Source organism: Octopus sinensis, linkage group LG23 (genome assembly GCF_006345805.1).
Source record: "Octopus sinensis linkage group LG23, ASM634580v1, whole genome shotgun sequence".
NCBI classification, from domain to species: domain Eukaryota; kingdom Metazoa; phylum Mollusca; class Cephalopoda; order Octopoda; family Octopodidae; genus Octopus; species Octopus sinensis.
This window is the reverse complement of record NC_043019.1, coordinates 4,413,798-4,441,586: the sequence shown is the minus strand read 5'-3', so window position 1 is coordinate 4,441,586 and position 27,789 is coordinate 4,413,798. Positions and strand designations below refer to the sequence as shown.

Sequence of the window (27,789 nt, the reverse complement as noted above, 5' to 3'; positions counted from 1 at the left end):
TGCGAGTTCACTGTGGCGCAGAACGATGACGTAACTTTGTTTGCAGAGCAGTTTGAGAGAGTCTACAGCCTTATGATGTTGACATAGCAGTGCAACAACAACTTGGAGTGCGGATGCAGACAAATCTCCTTGTTGTGAATAGATATAGGTAGCGCCTCGCAAGGACCGAAATCACACCATACTAAGTTTTCTCATCGCGTAAGACGTTTTGAACAGCTCATAGGTTAATTGATTTAACTATTAATGTAGAAATTTGAGAGAAGTGCTAATTAATTTCTGACGCAAGTGTATATTATAATATATATATTATATATATATATATATATATTCTCTTCTACTCTTCTACTTGTTTCAGTCATTTGACTGCGGCCATGCTGAGCACCGCCTTATATACATATTCTATTCTACTCTTTTACTTGTTTCAGTCATTTGACTGCGGCCATGCTGGAGCACCGCCTTTTAGTCGACCGAATTATATATATATATATATATATATATAGCCAATTAAAAAAAAACAGAAAAAAAGAAAAAGAGAAACGTGTGCGTCTATGTATATGTATGTGTATATACACATATGCATATATATATATATTTGATGCCTTAAATAGATGTAATTTCAGAGGTATCAGATTGCTGAACCATGACAGTTACAGTGTGTGTTATAGCGCAATTAATTAAATAGAAACAGGATTGGTATTGATGACATGCAGTTTGGTTTTGTGTCAGGGAGAAGTCTACTAATGGTGTCTTCTTAGTCAGACAACTGCAGGAGAAGTATTTAGCCGAGAGTAAACCATTATACTTAGCATTTGTTGACCTGGAGAGAGTCTTGGACAGAGTCATTTGTTCTGTGAAATGGTGATCTTTGAGGGAGCCAGGAATGGCTTCTGAAGGCTGTACATGCCATGTTTGCTTTGTTTGTTGATTGTTCCTTCTCGAGCCATGCCTGGCTCATAAGGACCGGTTTCCCGGTTTCCTTGGCGTATAGGTTCCCCACCTGGACGGGACGCCGGTCCGTCGAAGGTGAGCTTCAAGATGCAAGAAGAAAGAGTGAGAGAAAGTTGTGGCGAAAGAGTCAGCAGAAGATTCGCCATTACCTTCTGCCGGAGCCGCGTGGAGCTTAGATGTTTCACTCATAAACACACACATCGCCCGGTCTGAGATTTGAACCCGCGATCCCTCAACTGCATGTCCACTGTTGTTTGTTTGTTCCTTCTCGAGCCATACCTGGCTCATAAGGGCCGGTTTCCCGGTTTCCTTGGCGTATAGGTTCCCCACCTGGACGGGACGCCGGTCCGTCACAGGTGAGCTACAAAATGCAGGAGGAAAGAGTGAGAGAAAGTTGTGGCGAAAGAGTCAGCAGAAGTTTCATCATTACCTTCTGCTGGAGCTTAGGTGTTTTCGCTTTCATCCTTTCGGGGTCGATTAAATAAGTACCAGTTATGCACTGGGGTCGATGTAATCGACTTAATCCGTTTGTCTGTCCTTGTTTGTCCTCTCTGTGTTTAGCCCCTTGTGGGTAGTAAAGAAATAGGTATTTCGTCTGCCGTTACGTTCTGAGTTCAAATTCCACCGAGGTCGACTTTGCCTTTCATCCTTTCGGGGTCGATTAAATAAGTACCAGTTACGCACTGGGGTAGATGTAATCGGCTTAATCCGTTTGTCTATCCTTGTTTGTCCCTTCTATGTTTAGCCCCTTGTGGGCAATAAAGAAATAAGAAATTTCATACAGTGTACCCAGTGGAAGCTATGACACTCAACCAGTGCAGTGAAATTGCAGGAAGGCTGACAGAGAAGTAGCAGAGAAGATGCACAGGTACTCTAAAGTCTGGCATCACACAGGAAATTGATTTTCTCAAATATCCTAGAGACTCCCTAGGGTTCCGTCCACTTTAAGCGACAGGCACTTCTTTATACGGCTCTTCTCATCCATACACATCACATAACCAAACCAGCACAATCTTCCCTCTTGCTCACTACATCTAATTCCTCTTATGCCTAACTTTTCTCTCATTAACTTTGCACTTTGTCGTACATGTGCACTAACATCACACATCCAGCAAAACATACTAGCTTCATTCCTCTCTAGTCTTTGCGCATCCTCTGCAACCTGGGTCCACGTTTCATCACAAAGGAACATAGTGCATATACAAACACCATACAATCTGCCAATTTTTTCCATCCTATTTGTTGTGTGATGGAAGAAAAAGGACAAGAGAAAAAGAAACAAACGGGAGAAAGAAATGCAAAAGGGCCTTACCTGTTGACCTCGGCGAAATCAGCGGTCACTCTCATGAATTAAACACGTCTTGTCTTGCTGCCGTCTCTGCTCGAACTGACCACATGTCCTTCCTGCCCACACATGCCCTCTGCCTGTCTCACTGGCCCCTGCAAGCCTTACTTCTGTCCACCTCATCTGCAATCCCCTCCACCAACACCACATAGCTCAATCACACCCCATAACACCGCTAACACCATCCTATTCTTATTCTAATGACTACACTTTCAGAATATCTTCTTCCACTGCTAATTAGGTCACCTGGGTAACATAAACTATCTCTACTCTCTTGACAGCATCCTGCTCATGTATTACATGGAAGGCCTTGGCACATTGATTCTTCATTGAGATATGTTGAGCCTTCTTTTCACTGACTTCAATGATCATAATCTTCACCGAAAGCAAATGATGGTTACTGCTGGTGTTGAATGGTGCTATCACCAAGACAACCTACAAAATGTGCTTTTTTGTTGACCAAGATATTGTCAATTTCATTTTTGTAGTGGGCATTTGGGGCTACCCAAGTCCATCTCCTTTCAGACTGCTTCCTGATTAGGCTGTTTCCAGTGTAGAGTGTTCTCCTTTCTGCTATGGTTGACCAAACTTTCTCCTCTTTCATTTTTTTCTCCTGATCTAAACTTTCCCACATACAAGAGCATTGTAGTTTGCTTGAAGCATTGTGTATTGATTATAAAGAATAAAAAGTTTTGAATGACACAACAGAGCATTATAATACAGACAATGGACTATATAGCTGTTGTAATTTAGTCATCCATTGTCTGATATGATATTTCAGAATAAAATTCCACCCTCAGATATCCCTAGGAATTGATGGAGTTACTGGATTATTTATTCCGAAATATCATCAGACTATGGACGGTTAAATTACAACAGGTATATAGCCCATTGTTTGTATTATAGCGCATTGTTGTACCATTCAAAGCATTTTTTCCCTCATGTATTTCTCTCACTGCTATCGTTTTCCAACCTTTTGTTGATATCTCTCTTCACTTCAATGTAAGTGGATTTATAATAATAATAATAATAATAATAATGATGGAATTATTGTATACAGTGCTCAGGTGCACCATAACTTGTCAAAAGTGCGTATAAAGCACATGCAGTAATGTACAAATGTCTGGGAGGCGAACAGTGTATGAGTCAGATAGATGCTTGCGTGTGTATGGAGGGGAGAAAATCAGGTGTAGTGTTGGCGAATCTCAGGAAGCATGGAAGTTTTGAAGGATGCAGTGCTCCGACAACTAACAACTGATGCCGGCAGTTTGTTCCATGCTTCAGCAACTCTTAGAGTGAAAAAATATTTCCGAAAGTCATGGGAGCTGTGCTGTTTACTGACTTTGTTAACATGTCCACGGGTGTTAGACAGGTGAAGTTTGAAAAGGTGCTCAGAGTTATTGTTTGTAAGATGGTTATTGGTGCTTTCTCTTACTCTTGGTTGAATTCTTCCACTTCATTTATCTTTGTTAGGATTTGTGGGAGCACAGGTCTGGATGATCTTCAGAGCAGCATTTCCAGAGAGATGAACATTAGCATTCTGGTATGTGAAGAAGACAATTGACAGGAAATGATTTTCAAATCTCATTCATTGCTTTTGACACTCCTTATAAAACCTATTGCTCTCTTGTGAAGGTGCGTGGCTTAGCGGTCAGGGTGTTGGACTCATGATTGTAAGATTGTGGTTTCAATTCCTGGACTGGGCAATATGCTGTGTTCTTCAGCAAAACATTTCATTTCATGTTGCTCCAGTCCACTCAGCTGGTACAAAATGAGTAATCCTGCGACGGACTGGCATCCCGTCCAGGTGCAGAATATATACGCCATGAAACCGGAAAACTGGCCCTTATGACTCAAGAAGGTAACTTTACTTTTTTGTGGAGATGCATAGCTTAGAGGTCAGAGTGTTGGACCCATGTTAATAAGGTTGTGGTTTCGATCCCTGGGCTGGGCATTGCATTGAGTTATTAAGCAAAACACTTCATTTCACGTTGCTCCGTTCCACTCAGCTGGCAAAATTGAATAAACTTGTGATGGACCTGTGTCCTGTCCAAGTGGGGAGTTTATGCCCCATGAAACCGGAAAGCTGACCCTTATGAGTTGGTATGACTCGCGGAGGTAACTTTTCTTTACCTTACTTAACTCTTTCGTATGTATGTATGCATGTGTGTATATTTGTGTGCGTGTGTGTGTATGTATGTGTATATACATTCTTTTATTCTTTTACTTGTTTCAGTCATTTTAACTGTAGCCCTGCTGGAGCACTGCCTTTAGTCGAGCAAATCTACCCCAGGACTTATTTTTTTGTAAGCCTAGTACTTATTCTATCGGTCTCTTTTGCCGAACTGCTAAGTGACGGGGACATAAACATACCAGCATCGGTTGTCAAGCGATGTTGGGGGAACAAACACAAACACATAAACACACACACACAGATATACGACGGGCTTCTTTCAGTTTCCGTCTACCAAATCCACTCACAAGGCTTTGGTCACCCTGAGGCTATAGTAGAAGACACTTGCCCAAAGTACCATGCAGTGGGACTGAACCCGGAACCATGTGTTTGGGAAGCAAGCTACTTACCACACAGCCACTCCTGTGTATATACATTCTTTTATTCTTATATTTGTTTCACTCATTTTTACTGCGGCCATGCTGGAGCACCACCTTAACTGATTTTAGTCGAAGAAATCGACCACAAGACATATTATTTGTAATTCGTGTCTAATTTAATTCGTGTCTAATGCTGGACTGCTAAGTTTCAGGGGCATAAACAAACCAGCAGCAGTTGTCAGACAGTGGTGAGCATAGAAACAGACATACACACACACGAAGGGCTTCTTTTAGTTTCCATCTACCAAATCCACTCACAAGACTTTGTTGAGCCCAGGGCTATAAAAGAAGACACTTACCAGATCTTTTCGGTTTGAACGGCAGTTTTTTCTAGCGATGTCATATGAAATTGTCACACATAATTATGACCCTGGTATCGATCTATTGCATTTCAATGTTTTAGGGTTAGAGTTAGTTAGGGGTGAGGGGAAGAGTATCTTTTTTTCTTCACAAAAGTAAATATACCCAATCTGTTTCTTAAACGAGGGACATATTCATACGGCACAGAATGTTTTTTTTACCTCATAGACGTCATTGATTGGTTGAAATTGCAGAAATTGAAGAAAAAAAACAACAAATATCTTACAAACTATAGAATTTTCTCAATAAAGCCAAGAGAAAAAGATGTTTTATAAACACATTCTACCAGTATACGAGGTTTAAAAGTGTTTAGTTACGTGGAAATTATTAAAAAAAACTGCCGTTCAAACCGAAAAGATCCCACTTACCTAAGGTGCCACGCAGTGGGGCTAAACCCGGAACCATGTGGTTGGGAAGCAAGCTTCTAACCACATAGCGACGCCTATGCACACCTATATATCTCTGACGGTGCTCCAGCATGGCCACAGCCTTAAGGCTGAAACACGTAATAGAATACAATACACATATACTCAAATATCCATAAATAAATAAATAAAAGCGCAATGTAAAGCCTACAATACAAGGGAAGTAACCATATTTAATCCCAGAGAGATTACTTCCCTTGGTCCAGTAAACTTTTGTGTTTGAATTATTGTTAATCTTTATGGTTGAACAAATTATAATCTCATAAAAGGAATTATTTGCTTGAAAGGACACTCGGATATTAAAAGAAATTATCATCGAGTAATGCAGTTTTTGATTACTCTTTTCAGTTAATTCTGTTAATTACTAACTCGCGTGCATGTATGTGTGTATATATTATATGTGTGTCATTTCAGTTTATTTCAAGATTTCTTGCCAATAGAGAAAAGATCCAAGGCTCCTTCTCTGGAATTTCAACATAAAAAAAAAGAAGCCTGTCGTATATAATATATATAATATATATATATATATATATATATATATATATATATATATATATATATATATATATATATATGTATGTGTATGGTTTGTGTGTCTGTGTTTGTCCCCCTAGCATTGCTTGACAACCGATGCTGGTGTTTACGTCCCCGTTACATAGCGGTTCGGCAAAAGAGACCGATAGAATAAGTACTGGGCTTACAAAGAATAAGTCCCGGGGTCCATTTGTTCGACTAAAGGTGGTGCTCCAGCATGGCTACGGTCAAATGACTGAAACAAGTAAAAGAGTAAAAGAGAGTAACTAAACACTTTTAAACTTCGTATACTGGTAGAATGTGTTTATAAAACATCTTTTTTCTCTTGACTTTATTGAGAAAATTCTATAGTTTGTAAGATATTTGTTTAATTTCTTGCATTTCGGAAGTCTATAGCAAGTATGTTGCGAGTGAAAGAACTTGTTTAAACGAGAATGTAAAAAAGGAGAAAGCAAAGTCTTCAGTGTGAGTATGTGGTTGGTGGGGTCGACCGCGTCCACCACTTAATTTTTTTGTTAATCACTCATTCTCATTTAATTGTATATATTTTAATTGTTTGTTTATTCATACGTTACGCCTCATTCGATACCCTGACCCCAATGTTTGTTTTGTCTGTCCTTGTATCGTCCCCTCTTTTTCTCAACCTTATGTTGAATAAAGAAATACTCTTACAGACCCCTGCTAACACCTCGGCGGGGATGAGGGTGCAAATATACTTCTTTACTGCCCACAAGGGGCTAAACACAGAGGGGACAAACAAGGACAAACAAAGGGATTGAGTCGATTACATCGACCCCAGTGCTAAACTGGTACTTTATTTATCGACCCCGAAAGGATGAAAGGTAAAGTTGACCTCGGCGGAATTTGAACTCAGAACGTAGCGGCAGACGAAATACCTATTTCTTTATTACCCACAAGGGGCTAAACACAGAGGGGACAAACAAGAACAGACAAACGGATTAAGTCGGTTACATCGACCCCAGTGCGTAACTGCTACTTAATTTACCGACCCCGAAAGGATGAAAGGCAAAGTCGACCTCGGCGGAATTTGAACTCAAAATGTAGCGGCAGACGAAATACGGCTACGCATTTCGCCCGGCGTGCTAACGTTTCTGCCAGCTCGCCGCCCGTTTTGGCTGTAGTCTGTACCATTGCAATTAGTCGTAGTTGAACTTGTTGATTTTGTTGTTGTTGATGGTGGTGGTCGTGCTGGGGTGGTGGTGGATTTGTCAAAACAGAACTCTGCTGTCGTTTGTCACAGGAAGTATTCGGTTGCCAAGCAACGTAGTTGTCCACCCGGCTCAAACTTTTTCATGTGAGGTTAGACAAAGATTAACTTCTTCCCGGGCTTATCTCAGAGACAATTTGTGGACGTCAGACCTCAGGTTGGTGGATGCTTTGAGTATCTGTCTGTGTGTTTGCGTGCGTGCGTATGTGATTGTGTGTGTTTGCGTGCGTATGCGCATGTGTGCGAGCTTGCGTGCGTGCGTATGTGTGTGTGTTTGCGTGCGTGCGTATGTGTGTGTGTGTTTGCGTGCGTGCGTATGTGTGTGTGTGTTTGCGTGCGTGTGTATGTGTGTGTGTTCGCGTGCGTGTGTATCTGTGTGTGTGTTTGCGTGTGTGTGTGTGTGTGTGTGTGTGTTTGCGAGCGTGTGTGTATGTGTGTGTGTGTTTGCGTGCGTATGTGTATGTGTGTGTGTTTGCGTGCGTGTGTATATGTGTGTGTTTGCGTGCGTATGTGTGTGTGTGTGCTTGCGTGTGTGTGAATGCTGAACTAGGATTTGTGTGTATGCCTGCATATATTTATGTGTATGTATATGTATATAAGTATGTATGAATATATGTCTGTGTTTAAAAAATAGATATTTTTTTAAGGAAATTTCCTACTTATACTTTTCAGATGAAGTAGATAATTATATCACAATTTAATGCGAAAAAAAAAATGGGAGGGCTCACATTTCACGCACATCGACTTTGTTTCCTCATACGATTTGATAAAGATTAAAAATTAAGTAGAAAAAAAGATTACTTTTGAGGGATATTCTAGCGTTTTCCGAAAATTCTCCGATAAAAATCTTTGTAGAAAAGTGAGCATAATTCGTTCATTATTTTAACTCAGTCGAAGGCGGCGATCTGGCAGAAACGTTAGCACGCCGGGCGAAATACTTAACGGTATTTCGTCTGTCGTCATGTTCTGAGTACAAATTCCGCAGAGGTCGACTTTGCCTTTCATCCTTTCGGGGTCGATAAATTAAATACCAGTTACGCACTAGGGTCGATGTAATCGACTTAATCCCTTTGTCTGTCCTTGTTTGTCCTCTCTGTGTTTAGCCCCTTGTGGGTAGTAAAGAAATAGGTATTTCGTCTGCCGCTACGTTCTGAGTTCAAATTCCCACCCCTCTTTGCCCATGGGTTGGGAACCCTTCCAGCAAAGAAAATAGAATGCCCAAAAGGGCTCCCGATCCTCTGTGTCCGAAGCAGTTACGTTCAGATCCCAACTAAGTCTTAAGTATACACACACACACACACACACATACACATATATATATACACACACATACACATACACACATATACATACGTACACCTATTGCATACGTTTTTCGTATGCATATATGTTCGTGTGTGTGCGTGTGTTTGTGTGTGAGTTGCCTGTATATTGACAAAACACTTTTTTCCTCGATGGGGGGAAAAAAACCCCAAAAGTTTTAGCAAAAACTTACTCGTTGCTAGAAGGGGACTTAACTCCTGTTTGCAAACAATGGTGGATTTCTTTGACTTGAAAATTGTTAAAAGTTTTAGTTGAAAATTTATTTTTACCACTATTTACTGGTGCCTCTGGGGAAAATAAGTTGACGAAAACACAGCTAGGGTCATGACGAATGTCCTAAAACTGGAGCGACATGCATGCTAATTTGTGGACGTGCATAAATTCCATTCACATACACACACACACATACACATCCTACCTTTTATATATATACAGATATATATATATATATATATATATGTGGTGTGTGTGTGTGTGTATGTATGTGTCTGTATATATAATATATATATATATATATGTGTGTGTGTGTGTGTGTGTATGTATGTGTCTGTATATATTATATATATATATATATATGTGTGTGTGTGTGTATGTATGTGTCTGTATATATATATATATATATAGTTGAAATTTACAGAAAAATAAAAGACGAAGACATTAGTTTAAACAACAAGCAGGTGTTTTAGTTTGACACCTGAGAAGGTGAAAAAGTCTTTTACATTTCGAGCCTATGCTCTTCAACAGAAAGGAACACAGAAATAAACAGAGAGAGAAAAAAAAATTATATATATCAAAACACTTGCATGTGTGTGGTGTGTGTGTGTGTGTGTGTGGTGTGTGTGTGTGTGTGTTTCTTCATGCATGTGGTTGTTTGTGTGTGTATGTTTGTACTGTAGTCTGTTGGTTTGTGTATGAATCTTTTCTCTCTCTTGGGACTATTTCCCACATTTCTGCTACGTCTTGATGATGTCTTTTTTTCTGCAGTACATATGCTACAGTCTGTATTGCCTGGTTGCCAGAAGTGAGTGTTGTGGAATGACTGCTCCCACTGACGAAGCTCTACAGGGATACCATACTGACTATTACCTCCGTACACATCGTAACAGCAAATGGCCTGGCCACTCTCCAACAAAGAAGGTGCGATATACTTTGATTCTCTTCTATTTACAGTAAACTTTTGATTCAGTGGACTAATGAGACACACTCTTTTACTCTTTTTACTTGTTTCAGTCATTTGACTGCGGCCATGCTGGAGCACCGCCTTTTAGTCGAGCAAATCGACCCCGGGACTTATTCTTTTGTAAGCCCAGTACTTATTCTATCGGTCTCTTTTGCTGAACCGCTAAGTAACGGGGACATAAACACACCAGCATCGGCTGTCAAGCAATGCTAGGGAGACAAACACAAACACACGCACATGTTATACGTATATACAACAGGCTTCTTTTCAGTTTCCATCTACCAAATCCACTCACAAGGCTTTGGTCGGCCTGAGGCTATAGCAGAAGACACTTGCCCAAGGTGCCACGCAGTGGGACTGAACCTGGAACCATGTGGTTGGTTAGCAAGCTACTTACCACACAGCCACTCCTGCGCCTGTTCATTAATGTTTGAAAGTGCATTGAATTGAAGAGAATACAGGAGTCATTCTTTTAAACTCGTTTTTAATGTAATAAAAATAAAGCTTAAACGTAACATCCATATAATATGCACACTATTAACATATTAATAAATGATATGTAGTTTTTACTTCCTTGTTTTGATAGTGTATTTTGCTGTACCTATAATTGTATTATTATTATTATTGAGTGAGAGAGCAGTTCATGCCATCAAAGTGACACTGGGGTAAAATATACGAAGCCCAATATACCCATCATGACTACCCGTCTGATAAGGGTACACCAGGCACATGCATCACAACCATATGTGCGCGATTTGGTGATCTCATATCAAGATAGACAGCACATGGACTTATTATTATTATTATTATTAATTATTATTATTATTAATTATTATTATTATTATTATTATTAATATTATTATTATTATTATTATTATTATTATTAATATTATTATTATTATTATTATTATTATCATAATCAATAATATTAATGCGCTAACTTTTTGTTTTTGTATGTACCTGTTGTGTGCATCACACTTCAAAGAAGTGGCAAAGTGAGAGAGAGGAGAACAGAGAAGACGTAAGAGAGAGAGAGAGAGAGAGAGAGGAGAGAGAGAGAGAGAGAGAGAGAGAAAGTGACAGGGGCAGGGAGAGGGAAAGAGAGAGAGAGAGTGAAAGAGACAGCGTGGGGTGACGGTGTTCATTTTGCATTATCAATGATTCAGAGGGGGAAGTAAGAGAGAAAGAGAGAGAGAGAGAGTGAAAGAGACAGTGAGTGGTGGTGTTCGTTTTGTGTTTTTAAATGTTTCAGAGAGGACATAGGAGAGAAAGAAAGAGAGTGAGAGAGAGAGAGAGAGAGAGAGAGAGAGAGAAAATGAGACAGAAAGAGAGAGAGTGAAAGAGACAGTGAGTGGTGACGGCATTTGTTTTGTGTTTTTAAATGTTTATCACATTGCAAGAGAAGTAGATACATAGATACATATACACATTGTTAAATCAAAAGCGAGAGAGAAGAGGGACACAAAGGAAGTGAGAAGGTGAGAGAGAGACAATTGATACATAAATCAAAATAAAAGTTCATATATAGATTCATAGAAATTATATATAGATATATAGAAATGGACAGCCAATATTTGCTCACAGCAAATACTGGCTGTCAATTTCACTTTTCATTACCACACGAGGATAAAATTACCTCACAAATTGCTGAGTACTCCACAGACATGCATAACATTAACGTAGTTCTCAGGGAGATTCAGCCGCACACAGAATATGACAAGACTGGTCCCTTTAAATTACAGCCACAACTCGAGACATAGATATATGAATGTATTTGTGTGTGTGTATAGTTTAGGTTAGTTAAAACATGTTTGCAATAATAACTGTTGTGTGGTGGAAATAAACACAATTACCAAACTTTCAGTCATAAATCCATTTATTATTTCATTCTTTTGCATTTCAGTTTCTACATTAAGGTTCTTTGAATATGTACAATGTATTCTAAGGTTAAATAGTAATTCCATTTACATTTGTGTAACTGAGATATTTTGGTTGGATTATATAGTCATTGTGTATATTCAGTAACTGTAATAATATACTTTCCTAGGCCTGAATTTTTTGTGGAGATGGGGCCAGTTGATTAGATCAACCCCCAGAACACAACTGATAAATATATACATATATATTGCTTGAGTCATTAATTGACTGATTAATCAGTTGACTGACTACTTGGTTGATTGATTGAGTCATTAACTTGGTTAATTAGTTGATTGATTAATTGGTTAATTGACAGATTTTTTTCTAATTAATTCATTGGGCAACAGACTTGTTGATTAGCAAATAGATTGATTTATCAATCACTTGATTTATTGATCTCTTGATTTATTGATTCAGTGCCACCTTGACTGGCTTCCATAAAATGCACCAATCCGACCGTGGCCGATGCCAGCCTCGCCTGGCACCAGTGCAGGTGGCACGTAAAAAGCACCCACTACACTCACGGAGTGGTTGGCGTTAGGAAGGGTATCCAGCTGTAGAAACATTGCCAGATAAGACTGGAGCCTGGTGCAGCCTTCTGGCTTCCCAGATCCCCGGTCGAACCGTCCAACCCATGCTAGCATGGAGAACGGACGTTAAACGATGATGATGATGTATTTATTGTGTTGATTGATAATTTTGATTCATAGTTTAATTAATTAACTAACTACTTGATTGCTTGGGTACTTGACTGAATCATTAAATAGTTGAATGGTTAATTGATTGATCAGTGAATTAATCTAATTAATTCCCTTTTTTCTTCTGATTATTTTCCTTGATTGAATAGCTAATAATTTATTTCTGTTTTTGTTTTTTTTATTTTTTTTTATTATTGGTAAGGAACTTTCTTTCCCATTTGCCGCAAATACAGGAGTTGAAAGATTGGTTGTTTCTCAAAATGATGGCCCCTTTAGAGACGAACCCAGTGCTGAGTTAAAGGAGCTCCTCCGCAGAAGCCAACAACTGCAAGAAGAAGAACAAAGCAAGTTAATTTTTATATTTTATAATTTTATAATATAATTTTTATATTTTATATTTTTTATATTTTTATATTTTTTCTAAGGAACACATATATTATCACATTAATAATTAGTCACATTAATAATTAGAAGATACAAACTCTGTTCGTTATTTACATTTGACGGATATTTTGTCCTCATCTTGTTTGTTGTTAACACAACATTTCGGCTGATGTACCCTCCAGCCATCATCAGGTGTCTTGGGGAAATTTCGAACCTGGGTTCTCTTTCCCAAGGTATTTTTTGACGTTGTTGTTGCTTGTTTGTTTGTTTGTTTGTTTGTTGAGCGAAGCGGTCTTCGTCCCGTCTGTAGTGGGAGAAGTCTGAAACGTGGTCCTTTGCTATTCGTAAGACCCGCAGAAGAGAAAGCAGGTCAACCCCCGACACCGAGAGCATCGACGGATGGATGAATGCGCATCCAGGCTCAGCGGTTGCGTAGGAAGTCGGGGACAAGAAACAGGAAGAAAGAGTGAGAGAAAATTGGAGCGAAAGAGTACAACAGAGGTCACCACCATCCCCTGCCGGAGCCTCATGGAGCTTTAGGTATTTTCGCTCAATAAACACACACAACGCCCAGTCTGGGAATCGAAACCACGATCCTCCGACCGCGAGTCCGCTGCCCTAACCACTGGGCCATTGCGCCTCCACTGCTGTTGTTGTTGTTGTTGTTGTTGCTGTTATTGTTGTTGTTTTTTTACTCGTGTGATAATCAAACATTAATACATTTCAGACCTTCGGAAAAGTTTTGCAGAGTTGGGCGTGACTTCTTTTCCTTTCCGCATGACAAACGTTGAGCCAATCAGTCAACCAGCAAATGCAAGGAAAGCTGTGATGCTCAACAAACCGGAACCAAAACTGGTCAACAACCAAAAGTCCAAATTGAGTAAACATGTCCACAGATCAAGGTACACATTATTCTTTCCCATGGTAGATTCTTTGAGCATGTACATGTATGAATGCATGTAAGCATGTACGTATATGAATATATGAATGCGTGTGTATGTATATACACATCTAAGGTGGCAAGCTGGCAGAAATGTTAGCATGCCGGGCGAAATGGTTAGCGGTATTTCGTCTGCCTGGATACACTGCCTGGCCAGTGTCTGCCATAACGTTATTTTATGCAAGTGTGACAACCATTTCCTCTGCTTATATCACCATGGAGTGCGTTCCACAAGACCAATTCGGATATTTCCAGTCCATGGCAGCACATGCAGTGACAACACAGTCACAGCCATCTCGCTAACTTTCAACAGTCAGCCATTCATTTGTCATACGTTGCTGCCATTTCACATTGGAGGCCATTCATGGCATTCTTCCGTAGCATCCATTTAGTCTTTTAGTAATTTCTTGGTCCATGTCCATGTTTCACTGCCATATAACAGCACCGATCCGACAGTTGCAATGATGATGATTGGTGGTGATGATGATGATTGATGGTGAGTGATGGTGATTGATGGTGATTGATGGTGATGATGATTGATGATGTTGATGATTGATGATGATGATTGGTGGTGATGATGATGATTGATGGTGATTGATGGTGATGATGATTGATGATGTTGATGATTGATGATGATGATTGATGATGATGATGATGATTGATGATGATGATGATTTCTTGGTCCATCGTCACTGCCTCTAAAGGTCCTGGATACACTGCCTGGCCAGTGTCTGCCATAAAGATCTGCCTGGGTATAACTGACGGAAGCAACTCTATATTTGATATTATTTATTTTATCAGTACTTGAAATGATAAAAAGTATCCAATCTTTGTATTTTTCGCTCTAGAGATGAAAGGAAGATGCAGAGACCGGAGGATACTGTCTATCAACACATCAAGTGAGTGCTGCAACTATTGAACACTTTCCTCTCTCTCTCTCTCTCTCTCTCTCTATATATATATATATATATATACATATATATATATATATATATGTATATATATATATTGTATATGTGTATATATATATATATATATCATCATCATTGTTTAATGTCCGTTTTCTATGCTAGCATGGGTTGGATGGTTCGACCGGGGTCTGGTAAGCCATGGAGGCTGCACCAGGCTCCAGTCTGATCTGGCAGTGTTTCTACAGCTGGATGCCCTTCCTAAAGCCAACCACTCCATGAGTGTAGTGGGTGTTTTTTACGTGCCACCAGCACAGGGGCCAGAGCAGGCTGGCAAACGCCACGATCGGTTGGTGCTTTTACGTGTCACCGACACGGACGCCATATATATATATATATATATATATATATATATATATATATACATATATATTGTATATGTGTATGTATATATATGTGTATGTGTATATATGTGTGTGTGTATATATATATATATATATATATATATATATATATATATATATATATACACCACATATACTAATACAATTGTTTGTTTGTATTCCACCTGCCTTCGTCTTTTGTTTATTTCCGTAAACCTGCCTTCTTCTTTTGTATATTTTCATAAAGCTTCCCGTTATATATATATATATATATATATATATATTAGAGTATCTATGAGATACCACCATGTTGAAAATAGCAGCCATGATCTGACTCTAAAACCACCTTGATTGTCCATCTTATCTCTTTGTTTTCTCTCCGTGTTTGCGATATGGACAATTAAGGTGGTTTTAGAGTCAGATCATGGCTGCTATTTTCAGCATGGTGGTATCTCGTAGATACCCGAATTTATAATTTTAATAATTAGTACCTTTGAAGGTTATTTTTGCCATGCTGGCCACTTGATAAAATCATCGATATTTTATTTTAAATTAACGATCTTATCCTTATATGCGGTCGGAGGATCACAGTTTCGATTTCCAGACCGGGCGTTGTGTGTGTTTATTGAGCGAAAACACCTAAAGCTCCACAAGGTTCTAGCAGGGAGTGGTGGCGACCCCTGTTGTACTCTTTCGCTCCAAGAGAGAGAAAAAAAGGAGAGTAAAAAAAATAGTGGCTGTGTGGTAAGTAGCTTGCTAACCAACCACATGGTTCCGGGTTCAGTCCCACTGCGTGGCATCTTGGGCAAGTGTCTTCTGCTATAGCCTTGGGCTGACCAATGCCTTGTGAGTGGATTTGGTAGACGGAAACTGAAAGAAGCCTGTCGTATATATGTATATATACATATATGTATGTGTGTGTTTGTGTGTCTGTGTTTGTCCCCCTAGCATTGCTTGACAACCGATGCTGGTGTGTTTATTTCTCCGTTACTTAGCGGTTCGGCAAAAGAGACCAATAGAGTAAGTACTGGGCTTACAAAGAATAAGTCCCAGGGTCGATTTGCTCGACTAAAGGCGGTGCTCCAGCATGGCCGCAGTCAAATGATTGAAACAAGTAAAAGAGAGTAAAAGAGAAAGAGAGTAATATATTAAAACTCAAAACATGAGTATGTGTACATTTTTTTATTAGTAATCACCAGAAGTTACAGAGTGACTCAAGGACCAAGAATTTCATGTGGTAGCACTTACAAAACTGGTTTTCAATTAAGGAATCATAAATTTATAAACTAGTGATAATGGCATTTCCTTGGTTTGTTCTGCAGCAAGTTATGAAAAACAGTTACAATCTCATGTGGATAATGTATGTTTTTTTTAAATGTTTTGTCTGTTACACTCTCTTTCACTTGTTTCAGTTATTTGACTGTGGCCATGCTGAAGCACCGCCTTTAGTCGAATCAAATCGACCCCTGGACTTATTCTTTGTAAGCCCAGTACTTATTCTATCGGTCTCTTTTGCCGAACCGCTAAGTGACGGGGACATAAACACACCAGCACCGGTTGTCAAGCGATGCTGGAGGAACAAACGCAGACACACAAACACACACGCATATATATATATATATATATATATATATATTCTCTTTACTCTTTTACTTGTTTCAGTTATTTTGACTGCGGCCATGCTGAAGCACCACCTTTAGTCGAATCAAATCAACCCCTGGACTTATTCTTTGTAAGCCTAGTACTTATTCTATCGGTCTCTTTTGCCGAACCGCTAAGTTACGGTGACATAAACACACCAGCACCGGTTGTCAAGCGATGCTGGAGGAACAAACGCAGACACACACACACACACACACACATATATACATATATACGATGGGCTTCTTTCAGTTTCCATCTACCAAATCCACTCACAAGGCTTTGGTCGGCCCCAAGCTTAGTAAAAGACACTTGCCCAAGATGCCACGCAGTGGGACTGAACCCAGAACCATGTGGTTGATAAGCAAGCTACTTACCACACAGCCACTCCTTCAAGAAGTAAAAAAAAAAAAAAAAAAAACTTAGCAATGTGTATCCGTACATAAAGACACCCTTTGGTCATGAATGATCATGGGATTGCATCTAGAAAGTTCCTCTCTGAGGTACAAGTTTGCACAAGATGGTTTTTGGAAGGCCAGCAGCTGCCCATTCATACAAACCTCCCCTCTCCCCCCACCGATGTTATCCAAGGGAAAGGCAAAGGGGCTGATACAGCTTGGCACCAATGATGTCGCAACTCATTTCTACAGCTGAGTGAACTGGAGCAATATAAAATAAAGTGTCTTGCTCAAGAACACAACAGACAGTATGGTTCAAGAATCAAACTCACTGCCTCATGATTGTGAGCCCAACGCTCACTCTAGCCACTCAGCCATGCAACTTCACATCCATCCATCCGTCCATACATACATACAGTATATACACCCTTCGGTCATGATTGACCATGGGATTGCACCTACAAGGCGGTGAGCTGGCAGAAACATTAGCACACCTGGCGAAATGCGTAGCCGTATTTCGTCTGCCGTTACATTCTGAGTTCAAATTCCACCGAGGTTGACTTTGCCTTTCATCCTTTCGGGGTCGATAAATTAAGTACCAGTTATGCACTGGGGTCGATGTAATCGACTTAATCCGTTTGTCTGTCCTTGTTTGTCCCCTCTGTGTTTAGCCCCTTGTGGGTAGTAAAGAAATAGGGATTGCACCTACAAAGTTCCCCTCTGAGGCACGAGTCCAGCCAATGTTGTTTGTGGAAGACCAGCAGTCACCCATGCATACCAGGTTCCCCTCTCCATGCTATCAATGTTATCCAAAGGAAGGGCAAAGGGGCCGATACAGCTTGGCACCAATGAAGCCACAACTCATTTCTACATCTGAGGGAACTTGAGCAACGTGAAATAAAGTGTCTTTGCTCAAGAACACAACACACAGCCCAGGAATTGAACTTAATACCTCGTGATTGTAAGCCCAACGTTCACTCTAACCACTGAGCCATGTACCTTCAATATCTGCACATACAAACATACATAAGTGAAAGTGCTGGAGAATATAGGGATCTTTCCGGTTTGAACGGCAGTTTTTTCTAGCGGTGTCATATGAAATTGTCACCCATAATTATGACCCTAGTATCGATCTATTGCATTTCAATCTGTTTTAGGGTTAGGGGTGGGGAAGGGTATCTTTTTTTTCTTCAGAAATGTAAATAAACCCAATCTGTTTCTTAAACGAGGGACATATTCATACAGAACAGAATGTTTTTTTACCTCAATGGACGTCGGTGATTGGTTGAAATTGCAGAAATTGAAAAAAAAAACAACAAATATCTTACAAACTATAGAATTTTCTCAATAAAGCCAAGAGAAAAAAATGTTTTATAAACACATTCTACCAGTATACGAAGTTTAAAATTTTTTAGTTACGTGGAAATTATTTTTAAAAACTGCCGTTCAAACCGAAAAGATCCGAATATAGATACAGTATGTGAATCAATACAGGCACAGATACACAGATATAGCCTCTGTGTGTGTGTGTGTGTGTGTGTGTGTATGAGTACATGCATGCATAAGAGTAACTGTATGAGTGGATGTGTATGTATATTCATGTATGTACCATATCATTATTTGCCAGCACATAGCTGACGAGCTGGCAGAGTTGTTAGCATGCCAAGCAAAATGCTTAGTGTTCTGAGTTCAAATTCTGCTGAGGTCGATTTTGCCTTTCATCCTTTCGAATTTGATAAATTAAGTACCAGTTGCATACTGGGGTCGATCTAATCGACTGGCCGCCCTCCCCTAAAATTTTGGGTCTTGTGCCTAGAGCAGAAAAGAATATTTATTCATATATAAGGCAGCGAGCTGGCAGAAATGTTAGCACTGCTGTGTTCATTAAGACAATCCGTGAATTGCAAAATAGCTAAGACCTAGGCTATACAGAGAACGCACTTGTTATAGCTGCTGTATGGTTTGGCGTGAGTGACTATGGACCACTTGAGAGAGTGAGATGAATCAATCTTTAGTTTATTGATAAGCTGTAGATTTTGTTTGGAACTTGAAACTGGAGTAGTGGTTGCTCACTCTAGCTTTGAAGGTTGTGCTGCATGATCCGATATATATGTAGTTACAGTTGGCAGCTGATACTGTACACTTGTTAACAATGTTTTTCGTGAGACAGCAGTTATCTAAAGGACAGGAAGTCAGGCATCTACAACTGCATAGGTTTATAGGGAGTGTTCCGGATGAACTTGTGAGGGAATTGTTATTTAGTGAAGACTCGTCAGACCCCAAAACAGGGTTTAGGGTCTGATGATATGCCATAATGCTAAACACTCTATAGACGGGAAACACAGGGTAATTAAAAAAACTGGCCTTCCCCATTAAAATATATATAAATATATGTGTATGTGTGTATCTGTGTATTGTATAATGAAGGGACATGGCCTGATAGTTAGGGTGTTCGACACAGGATTCTTAGGTGGTTGGTTTGATCCCTACACTGAACAAGAACTTGAGCTGAGTGTTTCATCCCACTTTGCTCCAGTCCACTTGGCTGAAACTAGGTACCAACAAAAGCTGAAGCAGAGAGCTACTCTGTGATGATCTGGCATCCTGTTTAACACACAACTTTTAATACACACATATACATCTTATATTATATATATATATATATATATATATAATATATATATATATATATATATATCAGTGTACATATATATATGTATATGTAAATGATGATGATGATGATGATGATGATGATGATGATATATCTGTATCTTTGTCTGTCTGTCTGTCTTTCTATTCATCCATCCATCCACCCACCCACCCATCCATCCATCCATTCCATCCATCCATCCATCCATCCATCCATATTTCTATATATCTACATATTGGGTTATCCGGAAAGTTCATGCCAATTTATAGTAGCTTACCTTTTGACTTATTTTAGAAAATGGTTGAGTCCATAAAATAGGATTTGACTACACCTCCATTTAGAGCACAGTTTAAGCTATCTTTTCCTGGAAGAAGGTTTATGCTCCTATAATCTGTGTTAATTCTGTAACCCTTTAAAATGGAAGATCAAGTTCATTTTCGGCACTTGATGCTTTGGGAACAAGACAAAAATTGCTGCAGCTCGGCTGGGATGTGTTGCCCCACCCTCCATATTCACCAGATGTTGCTCCTTCGGATTTCCACTTATTCAGGTCTCTGCAGAATAGTCTTAATGGTAAAAATTTCAATTCCTTGGATGACGTAAAAAGATACCTTGATGAATTCTTTGCCATGAAACCACCTCAATTCTGGGAAGAGGGTATTTTCAAGTTAAAGGAAAGATGGAGACGCATTGTGTAACAAAATGGTTCATATTTGGTTGATTAAAAATGTAATGGCAAGTATTTATTGACCATTTTCTTTCCTTTAAAAATCGGCACGAACTTTCCGGACAACCCAATATATTTTTATAATATTTATATATACATACATGCATGCATATACACACATATATATATGCGTGAATGTATGTTTATATATATGTATGTACATATATATATATATATATATATATATACTGGCAGAAACTTGAAAGATGAATATATGAAGAATGGAGGTCAAAGTGCTGATGTGTTGGCCCAAATGCAGAAGTTGGAGATGGAAGCCAGACTTCAAGGTAAGGCAGTTCTCTCTGGGAGTACTTTGGAATGCTCTTTCATTTGGTGTTTTCACAGTTTCTCATCATTTACTCTGTGTTGTTGACAGGAGATCATCTCTTCTGACAAAAAACTAGGTCAGACTACCCATTACTATTAACAGCATAATAATTTAAAATTAACACTAGAGATGCTATTACACACACCTCTGCAAACAACACCACTACAAAACACTACCTCCAACACTATTACAAAACAGCACCATTGGAAAACACAAGCTCAAACAGAACTGCAAATGCTGCACTAGCATCATGGAAAAATAAATAAAATAAAAATGAATGTGCCCTTTTAAAGCCTAGCCAGGCTCATGGGCCCGGTTTCCCGGTTTCAGTGGCGTATGTGTTCCCCAGCTGGATGGGATGCCAGTCCATCGCAGTAAAAATAAATGTGCCCTTTTAAAGCCTAGCCAGGCTCGTGGGCCCGGTTTCCCGGTTTCAGTGGCTTATGTATTCCCCAGCTGGATGGGATGCCAGTCCATCGCAGTGAAAATAAATGCACCCTTTTAAAGCCTAGCCAGGCTCATGGGTCCGGTTTCCCGGTTTCAATGGCATATGTGTTCCCCAGCTGAACTCAGAACATAAAGATGGAAGAAATGTTGCTAAGCATTTTGTCTAGTGTTCTAACGATTCTGCCAGCTTCACTGCTTTTCAATGGATAAATATATATTGTAAAGACACAGGTATGCACCAGTACTAAGTATTTCAAATCTTACCATCCAACACATGCAAAACGTAACTTTCCATACAACAGCAGCAATAATAACCTAATAATGAAAAGCAAAGAGAACAACAACAGCCTATGAGTGAGTTGTGAGATCCTCACAAGAAGTACTCTCTTCCGTGTAATTTTGTATTATTTTTGATGATGTAAATACCAGAAAAGAATGACTTGCAGACGAAAGAGTCCAGAAGCTGGCTACCCGCATGGCTCTTGGTCTCAAGCATTTGTCTTATGAAGAAAGGCTGAAGACGCTCGACCTTTATTCTGTAGAAAAACGCCGACGCCGTGGTGATCTCATTCTTGCTCACAACATCATAAGCGGAAAGTGTAACCTCTCAAAAGAGCTGTTCTTCACTCCTGCTCCAGAGCGTCGGCTGCAGGGTCACTCCGAAAAGCTCTATCTGCGACGATTTCATCTCAATCGAAGAAGAGGGGCTTTCTCTGTCTGGGTTGTGGATCCATGGAATAAGCTGCTGGACGAGATGGTGAAGATGCCGATGACCGCTCGGTTCAAAGTCTCTCTTGACCACAAGTGGCCTGAACTCTTTACATGAACACCACCCTGTACATAACTCCATGTCCCCCTACATGGCCTTGCTTTTTTTGCTTTTTGAGCCAAAAAATTAACTTAACTTAACTTAACACATGTTGTAGGTTTATGATATGTAACAGGGTTGCCCTCTTTGAAGATACAAGGACTAATGCAAAGCAACACTGAAAGGCGCTGGAGTTGAGCCTAAATCATTTGAAACTCAAGCCTGAGATAGTACCAAGTGGAGGTGTTCCATCACCATTGGAACCAAAAACTTCAAAGCCGACAGCAGAGAAAAGGAAGAAATCAAATGACAGGAAAGAAAGGTTTGACAAAATCAAACATTGCCATGCAGTCAATATCCACTCTCATGTGGTAAGAAGCTTGTTTCCCAACCACAAGATTCTGGGTTCAGTCCCACTGCGTGACACCTTGGGCAAATGTCTTCTACTATAACTTCAGGTCAATGAAAGCCTTATGAGTGGATTTGGCAGATGGAACCTGAAAGAAGCCTGTTGTATATATATTTCTTTATTGCCCACAAGGGGCTAAACACAGAGAGGACAAAGAAGGACAGACACACGGATTAAGTCGATTACATCGACCCCAGTGTGTAACTGGTACTTAATTTATTGACCCCGAAAGGATGAAAGGCAAAGTCGACCTCGGCGGAATTTGAACTCAGAACGTAACTGCAGACGAAATACAGCTAAGCATTTCGCCCGGCGTGCTAACGTTTCTGCCAGCTCGCCGCCATATATATATGTTGTATATATGTGTATGTATGTATGTGTGTTGTTTATGTCAGTATTTGTACCCCCCACCACAGCTTCACAACCAGTGTTGGTGTGTTTATGTTCCCTGTAACAGAGCGGTTCAGCAACAGAGACTAATAAAATAAGTACCAGGCTGTAGGAAAATAAGTACAGGGGTCAATACATTCAACAAAAAAAAATTCTTCAAGGTGGTGCCCCAGAATGGCCGCAGTCTAATGACAGAAACAAGTAAAAGATGAGAGATAACAGAATGTATAAAACAAATGGGCAACTTAAGAAAAATAACACAGGATTGAGATAAAATCTCTTGTGGAAGCGTCATCCAACCAAAGTACAAATATATGGGAAACTACCACCTGTATCATCTCTTGTGAAAGGTAGAAGAGTCCAGTTTGCTGGACATTGTTGTAGAGCTGAAAACGAGGTAATTTCTACTCTTCTCCTCTGGAAGCCATCTGCTCGTGATACCAGAGGGCACACACTCCCCTCTCCTGATGTAATCTCCAGGGATACAGGCATCCAGCAACAGGACCTCCGTAATGCTATGATGGACCGTGAAGTCTGGCGTAACATAGTAAGTTCCATTGTCTCGACCACGATTGAGCAATGACGATGCTGTACGTATGTATGTATGAGGCGAGTGTAAGTTCCATCCAACCACCTCTCAAGCGCTTGGATGGAACTTACACTCGTCTCCTTATGAGAGCTCAAAATCTCTCGTGGAAGCGTCATCCAACCAAAGTACAAATATATGGGAAATTACCACCTGTATCATCTCTTGTGAAAGGTAGAAGAGTCCAGTTTGCTGGACATTGTTGTAGAGTTGAAAACGAGGTAATTACTACTCTTCTCCTCTGGAAGCCATCTGCTCGTGATACCAGAGGGTGCACACACTCTCCTACCCTGATGTAATCTCCAGGGATACAGGCATCCAGCAACAGGACCTCCGTAATGCTATGATGGACCGTGAGGTCTGGCGTAGCATGGTAAATTCCATTGTCTCGACCACGGTCGTACAATGATGATGATCTTATGCAGTGACAACACAACCGCTGTAAAGAGAGTGTTTTTAACATCATTAAATCATATTTGCTTATTATCAGACAACATGTTTAACTAACTGTTTTAATGAAAGATAAAGTGCCTGTTCAAAGCAAATAACAACCAAAGAATTTGAAATACTTGCTGGCAAAGGCAAATTTTTTATCTGTAAATTAATGATAAAAAGTTCACAGTATTAGGTGCAGGAGTGGCTGTGTGGTAAGTAGCTTGCTAACCAGCCACATGGTTCCGGGTTCAGTACCACTGCATGGCATCTTGGGCAAGTGTCTTCTGCTATAGCCCCGGGCCGACCAATGCCTTGTGAGTGGATTTGGTAGACGGAAACTGAAAGAAGCCTGTCGTATATATGTATATATATATAAGTGTATGTGTGTATGTTTGTGTGTCTGTGTTTGTCACCCCAACATTGCTTGACAACCGATGCTGGTGTGTTTACGTCCCTGTCACTTACCAGTTCGGCAAAAGAGACCGATAGAATAAGTACTGGGCTTACAAAGAATAAGTCCCGGGGTCGATTTGCTCGACTAAAGGCGGTGCTCCAGCATGGCCGCAGTCAAATGACTGAAACAAGTAAAAGAGTAAAAGAGTAAAGAGTATTGAAGTGTGATGATAATTGTCATGGTATCTGTCAGTTTACTCACAATGATTAATATATATTGCTTTACTGCCCACAAGGGGCTAAACACAGAGGGGACAAACAAGGACAGACAAAGGGATTAAGTCGATTACATCGACCCCAGTGCGTAACTGGTACTTAATTTATCGACCCCGAAAGGATGAAAGGCAAAGTCGACCTCGGCGGAATTTGAACTCAGAACGTAACTGCAGACAAAATACCGCTAAGCATTTCGCCTGGCGTGCTAACGTTTCTGCCAGCTCGCCGCCTTTGACAGACGAAATACCGCTAAGCATTTTTCCTGGTGTGCTAATGTTTCTGCCAGCTCGCCGCCTTCACGATGGTTAATATAATAACCCAAAAAGGCAGGGAGCTGGCGGAATTGTTAGCATTCTGGGCAAGGCACTTAGCAGCTTGTTATCTGCCTTTACATTCTGAGTTGACTTTGCATTCCATCATTTTGGAGTTGATAAAATAAGTACCAAGAATGACTTGCAGACGAAAGAGTCCAGAAGCTGGCTAACTGCATGGTTCTTGGTCTCAAGCATTTGTCTTATGAAGAAAGGCTGAAGACGCTCGACCTTTATTCTCTAGAAAAATGACAACACCATGGTGATCTCATTCTCGCTCACAACATCATAAGTGGAAAGTGTAACCTCTCGAAAGAGCTGTTCTTCACTCCTGCTCCAGAGCGTTGGCTGCGGGGTCACTCCGAAAAGCTCTATCTGCGACGATTTCATCTCAATCGAAGGAGAGGGGCTTTCTCCATCCGGGTTGCGGATCCATGTAATAAGCTGCCGGACGAGATAGTGAAGATGCTGATGACCGCTCGGTTCAAAGTCTCTCTTGACCAGAAATAGCCTGAACTCTTTGCATGAACACCACCCTGTACATAACTCCATTCTGAGGTTGATTTAATCGATTTAATCTCTCCCTTGAAATTCTTGGCCTTGTGCTAAAATTTGAAACCAATTTATCAAGACAAAAACTAGAAGTAAATATTTACAAATGCAAATATGAATTTTAGCAGCAGAAATATGATTTATTGTGTCAAATGTCTGAATTGTGAAGATGTGTTAGTTACACTGGAAATTCATTGTCAGAGCACACACAGGTAGTGGAGGCACATGTCGAGGGATCGCGGGTTCGAATCTCAGACTCCGGCAGAAGGTAATGGCAAACTTCTGCTGACTCTTTCGCCACAACTTTCTCTCACTCTTTCCTCCTGCATCTAGCAGCTCACCTGCGATGGACCGGTGTCCCGTCCTGGTGGGGAATCTATACGCCAAGGAAACCGGGAAACTGGCCCTTATGAGCCAGGTATGGCCCGAGAAGGAACAAACAAACAGGAACACGCAGGTACACTGGCAACGACTAAGGAACCCTAATATCAAGCAGATTCCATTAAGTGATCATTTGGTAACATGTTACCATTAAATTTTTTTTAATATTCTTATTTCATAAACTTTATGACATCAACTGAAATTAATAGAAAAGCAAAATAAAAGAAATCTTTCATCACACACCTGTGACCTCTTCAGTGACTCTTCCACCCTTCATGTCACTTCTTGTTCTGTTTAGTGTGTATACACTATAGAAAGACGGAATAGACTAAACAGAACAGGAAGAGACACGTGGGATGGAAGAGTTGCTGAAGAGGTCACAGGTGTGTAATGAAAAATTTCCAGACAATAGACATAAGATAAAATAAGAACAATAATGAACGGATGAAGAATGACTGTATGGTACATGCGTTTATTTCACAAGAAAAGCAAAAAAAATGACCAGGCGCAGGAGTGGCTGTGTGGTAAGTAGCTTGCTAACCAACCACATGGTTCCGGGTTCAGTCCCACTGTGTGGCACCTTGGGCAAGTGTTTTCTGCTATAGCCCTGGGCCGACCAAAGCCTTGTGAGTGGATTTGGTAGACAGAAACTGAAAGAAGCCTGTCGTATATATGTATATATATCCCTCTCTCTCTTTCGGAGAGGCACTGAGCAGCTATATGCACACATACACACACGGCAGTAACTTCCACCTACCGAATTCTATCACAAAGCTCCGGTCGGCTCGGGGCTATAGTGGAAGACACCTACCCACAGTGCCACGCAGTGGGACTGAACCCGAAACTATGTAACTAGGAAGCAAGCTCCCTAACCACACAATATATATATATATATATATGTATGTGTGTGTCTGTGTTTGTCCCCCTAGCATTGCTTGACAACCGATGCTGGTGTGTTTACGTCCCCGTCACTTAGCGGTTCGGCAAAAGAGACCGATAGAATAAGTACTGGGCTTACAAAGAATAAGTCCCGGGGTCGTGTTGCTCGACTAAAGGCGGTGCTCCAGCATGGCCACAGTCAAATGACTGAAACAAGTAAAAGAGTAAAAGAGAATCCCAAAATGTAACAATATCTGTTTCAACACAGGATTTCACAACAGGAACCTTGCAAAACAAATTCACAAACATAACAAATAAAAGAATTTTATTGAAACGTTCAAACCAGTTTTGAATGGATAAAATAATTCGAATTTAATTTGATTTTAAAATAATATCCACCTGAAGATTGTTGTAATACAGAAAGTATTTTCATAGATTATCTCCCTTTAACATGACCATAAAACCAACTTGGTATCATCATCATCATCATTGTTCGATCGTGGTCGAGACAATGGAATTTACTATGTTACGCCAGACTTCACGGTCCATCATAGCATTACAGAGGTCCTGTTGCTGGATGCCTGTATCCCTGGAGATTACATCAGGGTAGGAGAGTGTGCGCCCTCTGGTATCACGAGCAGATGGCTTCCAGAGGAGAAGAGTAGAAATTACCTTGTTTTCAGCTCTACAACAATGTCCAGCAAACTGGACTCTCCTACCTTTCACAACTATTGCAGGTATGTTTATGTCCCAGGCAAAAGAGACCAATAGAATAAAATTGCAGAAGACAAACTAAACTAGGTATAGTTATCATCGTGTCAAGAATTATGGTTTAAAGTACTTGCGAAAATATAATGTCAAAATCTGGTTTTGTTGCAGTTTAACCCTTTCATTACTCTATTTATTTTGATTGCTCTGTGTTTCTTTCAATTAATGCTAAATATAACAAAGAGTTTAGTAAAATAACTTAGTTATCATTAAGCTAGTGTTAG

General features: G+C 40.1%; 1 protein-coding gene across 3 annotated transcripts in view; it reads left to right on the top strand.

The window, feature by feature from the left end:
* Positions 1-7,478: 7,478 nt before the first annotated feature.
* The window catches only part of LOC115223662, a 45,744-nt gene continuing 25,433 nt past the window's right edge, over positions 7,479-27,789 (top strand). For 2 of the 3 annotated variants that reach the window (XR_005003562.1, XM_029794335.2), the window contains exons 1-6: positions 7,479-7,610; positions 9,761-9,913; positions 12,774-12,915; positions 13,683-13,857; positions 14,744-14,794; positions 20,798-20,889. Coding sequence is in view for 2 of the 3 variants with exons in the window: in XM_029794335.2 (XP_029650195.1) it covers positions 9,812-9,913; positions 12,774-12,915; positions 13,683-13,857; positions 14,744-14,794; positions 20,798-20,889 (562 nt within the window). In the remaining variant the exon portion in view is untranslated. Of the gene's footprint in view, positions 7,611-9,760; positions 9,914-12,773; positions 12,916-13,682; positions 13,858-14,743; positions 14,795-20,797; positions 20,890-27,789 lie in introns of those variants that run through there. The other variant, XM_036512519.1, reaches the window with a different exon arrangement.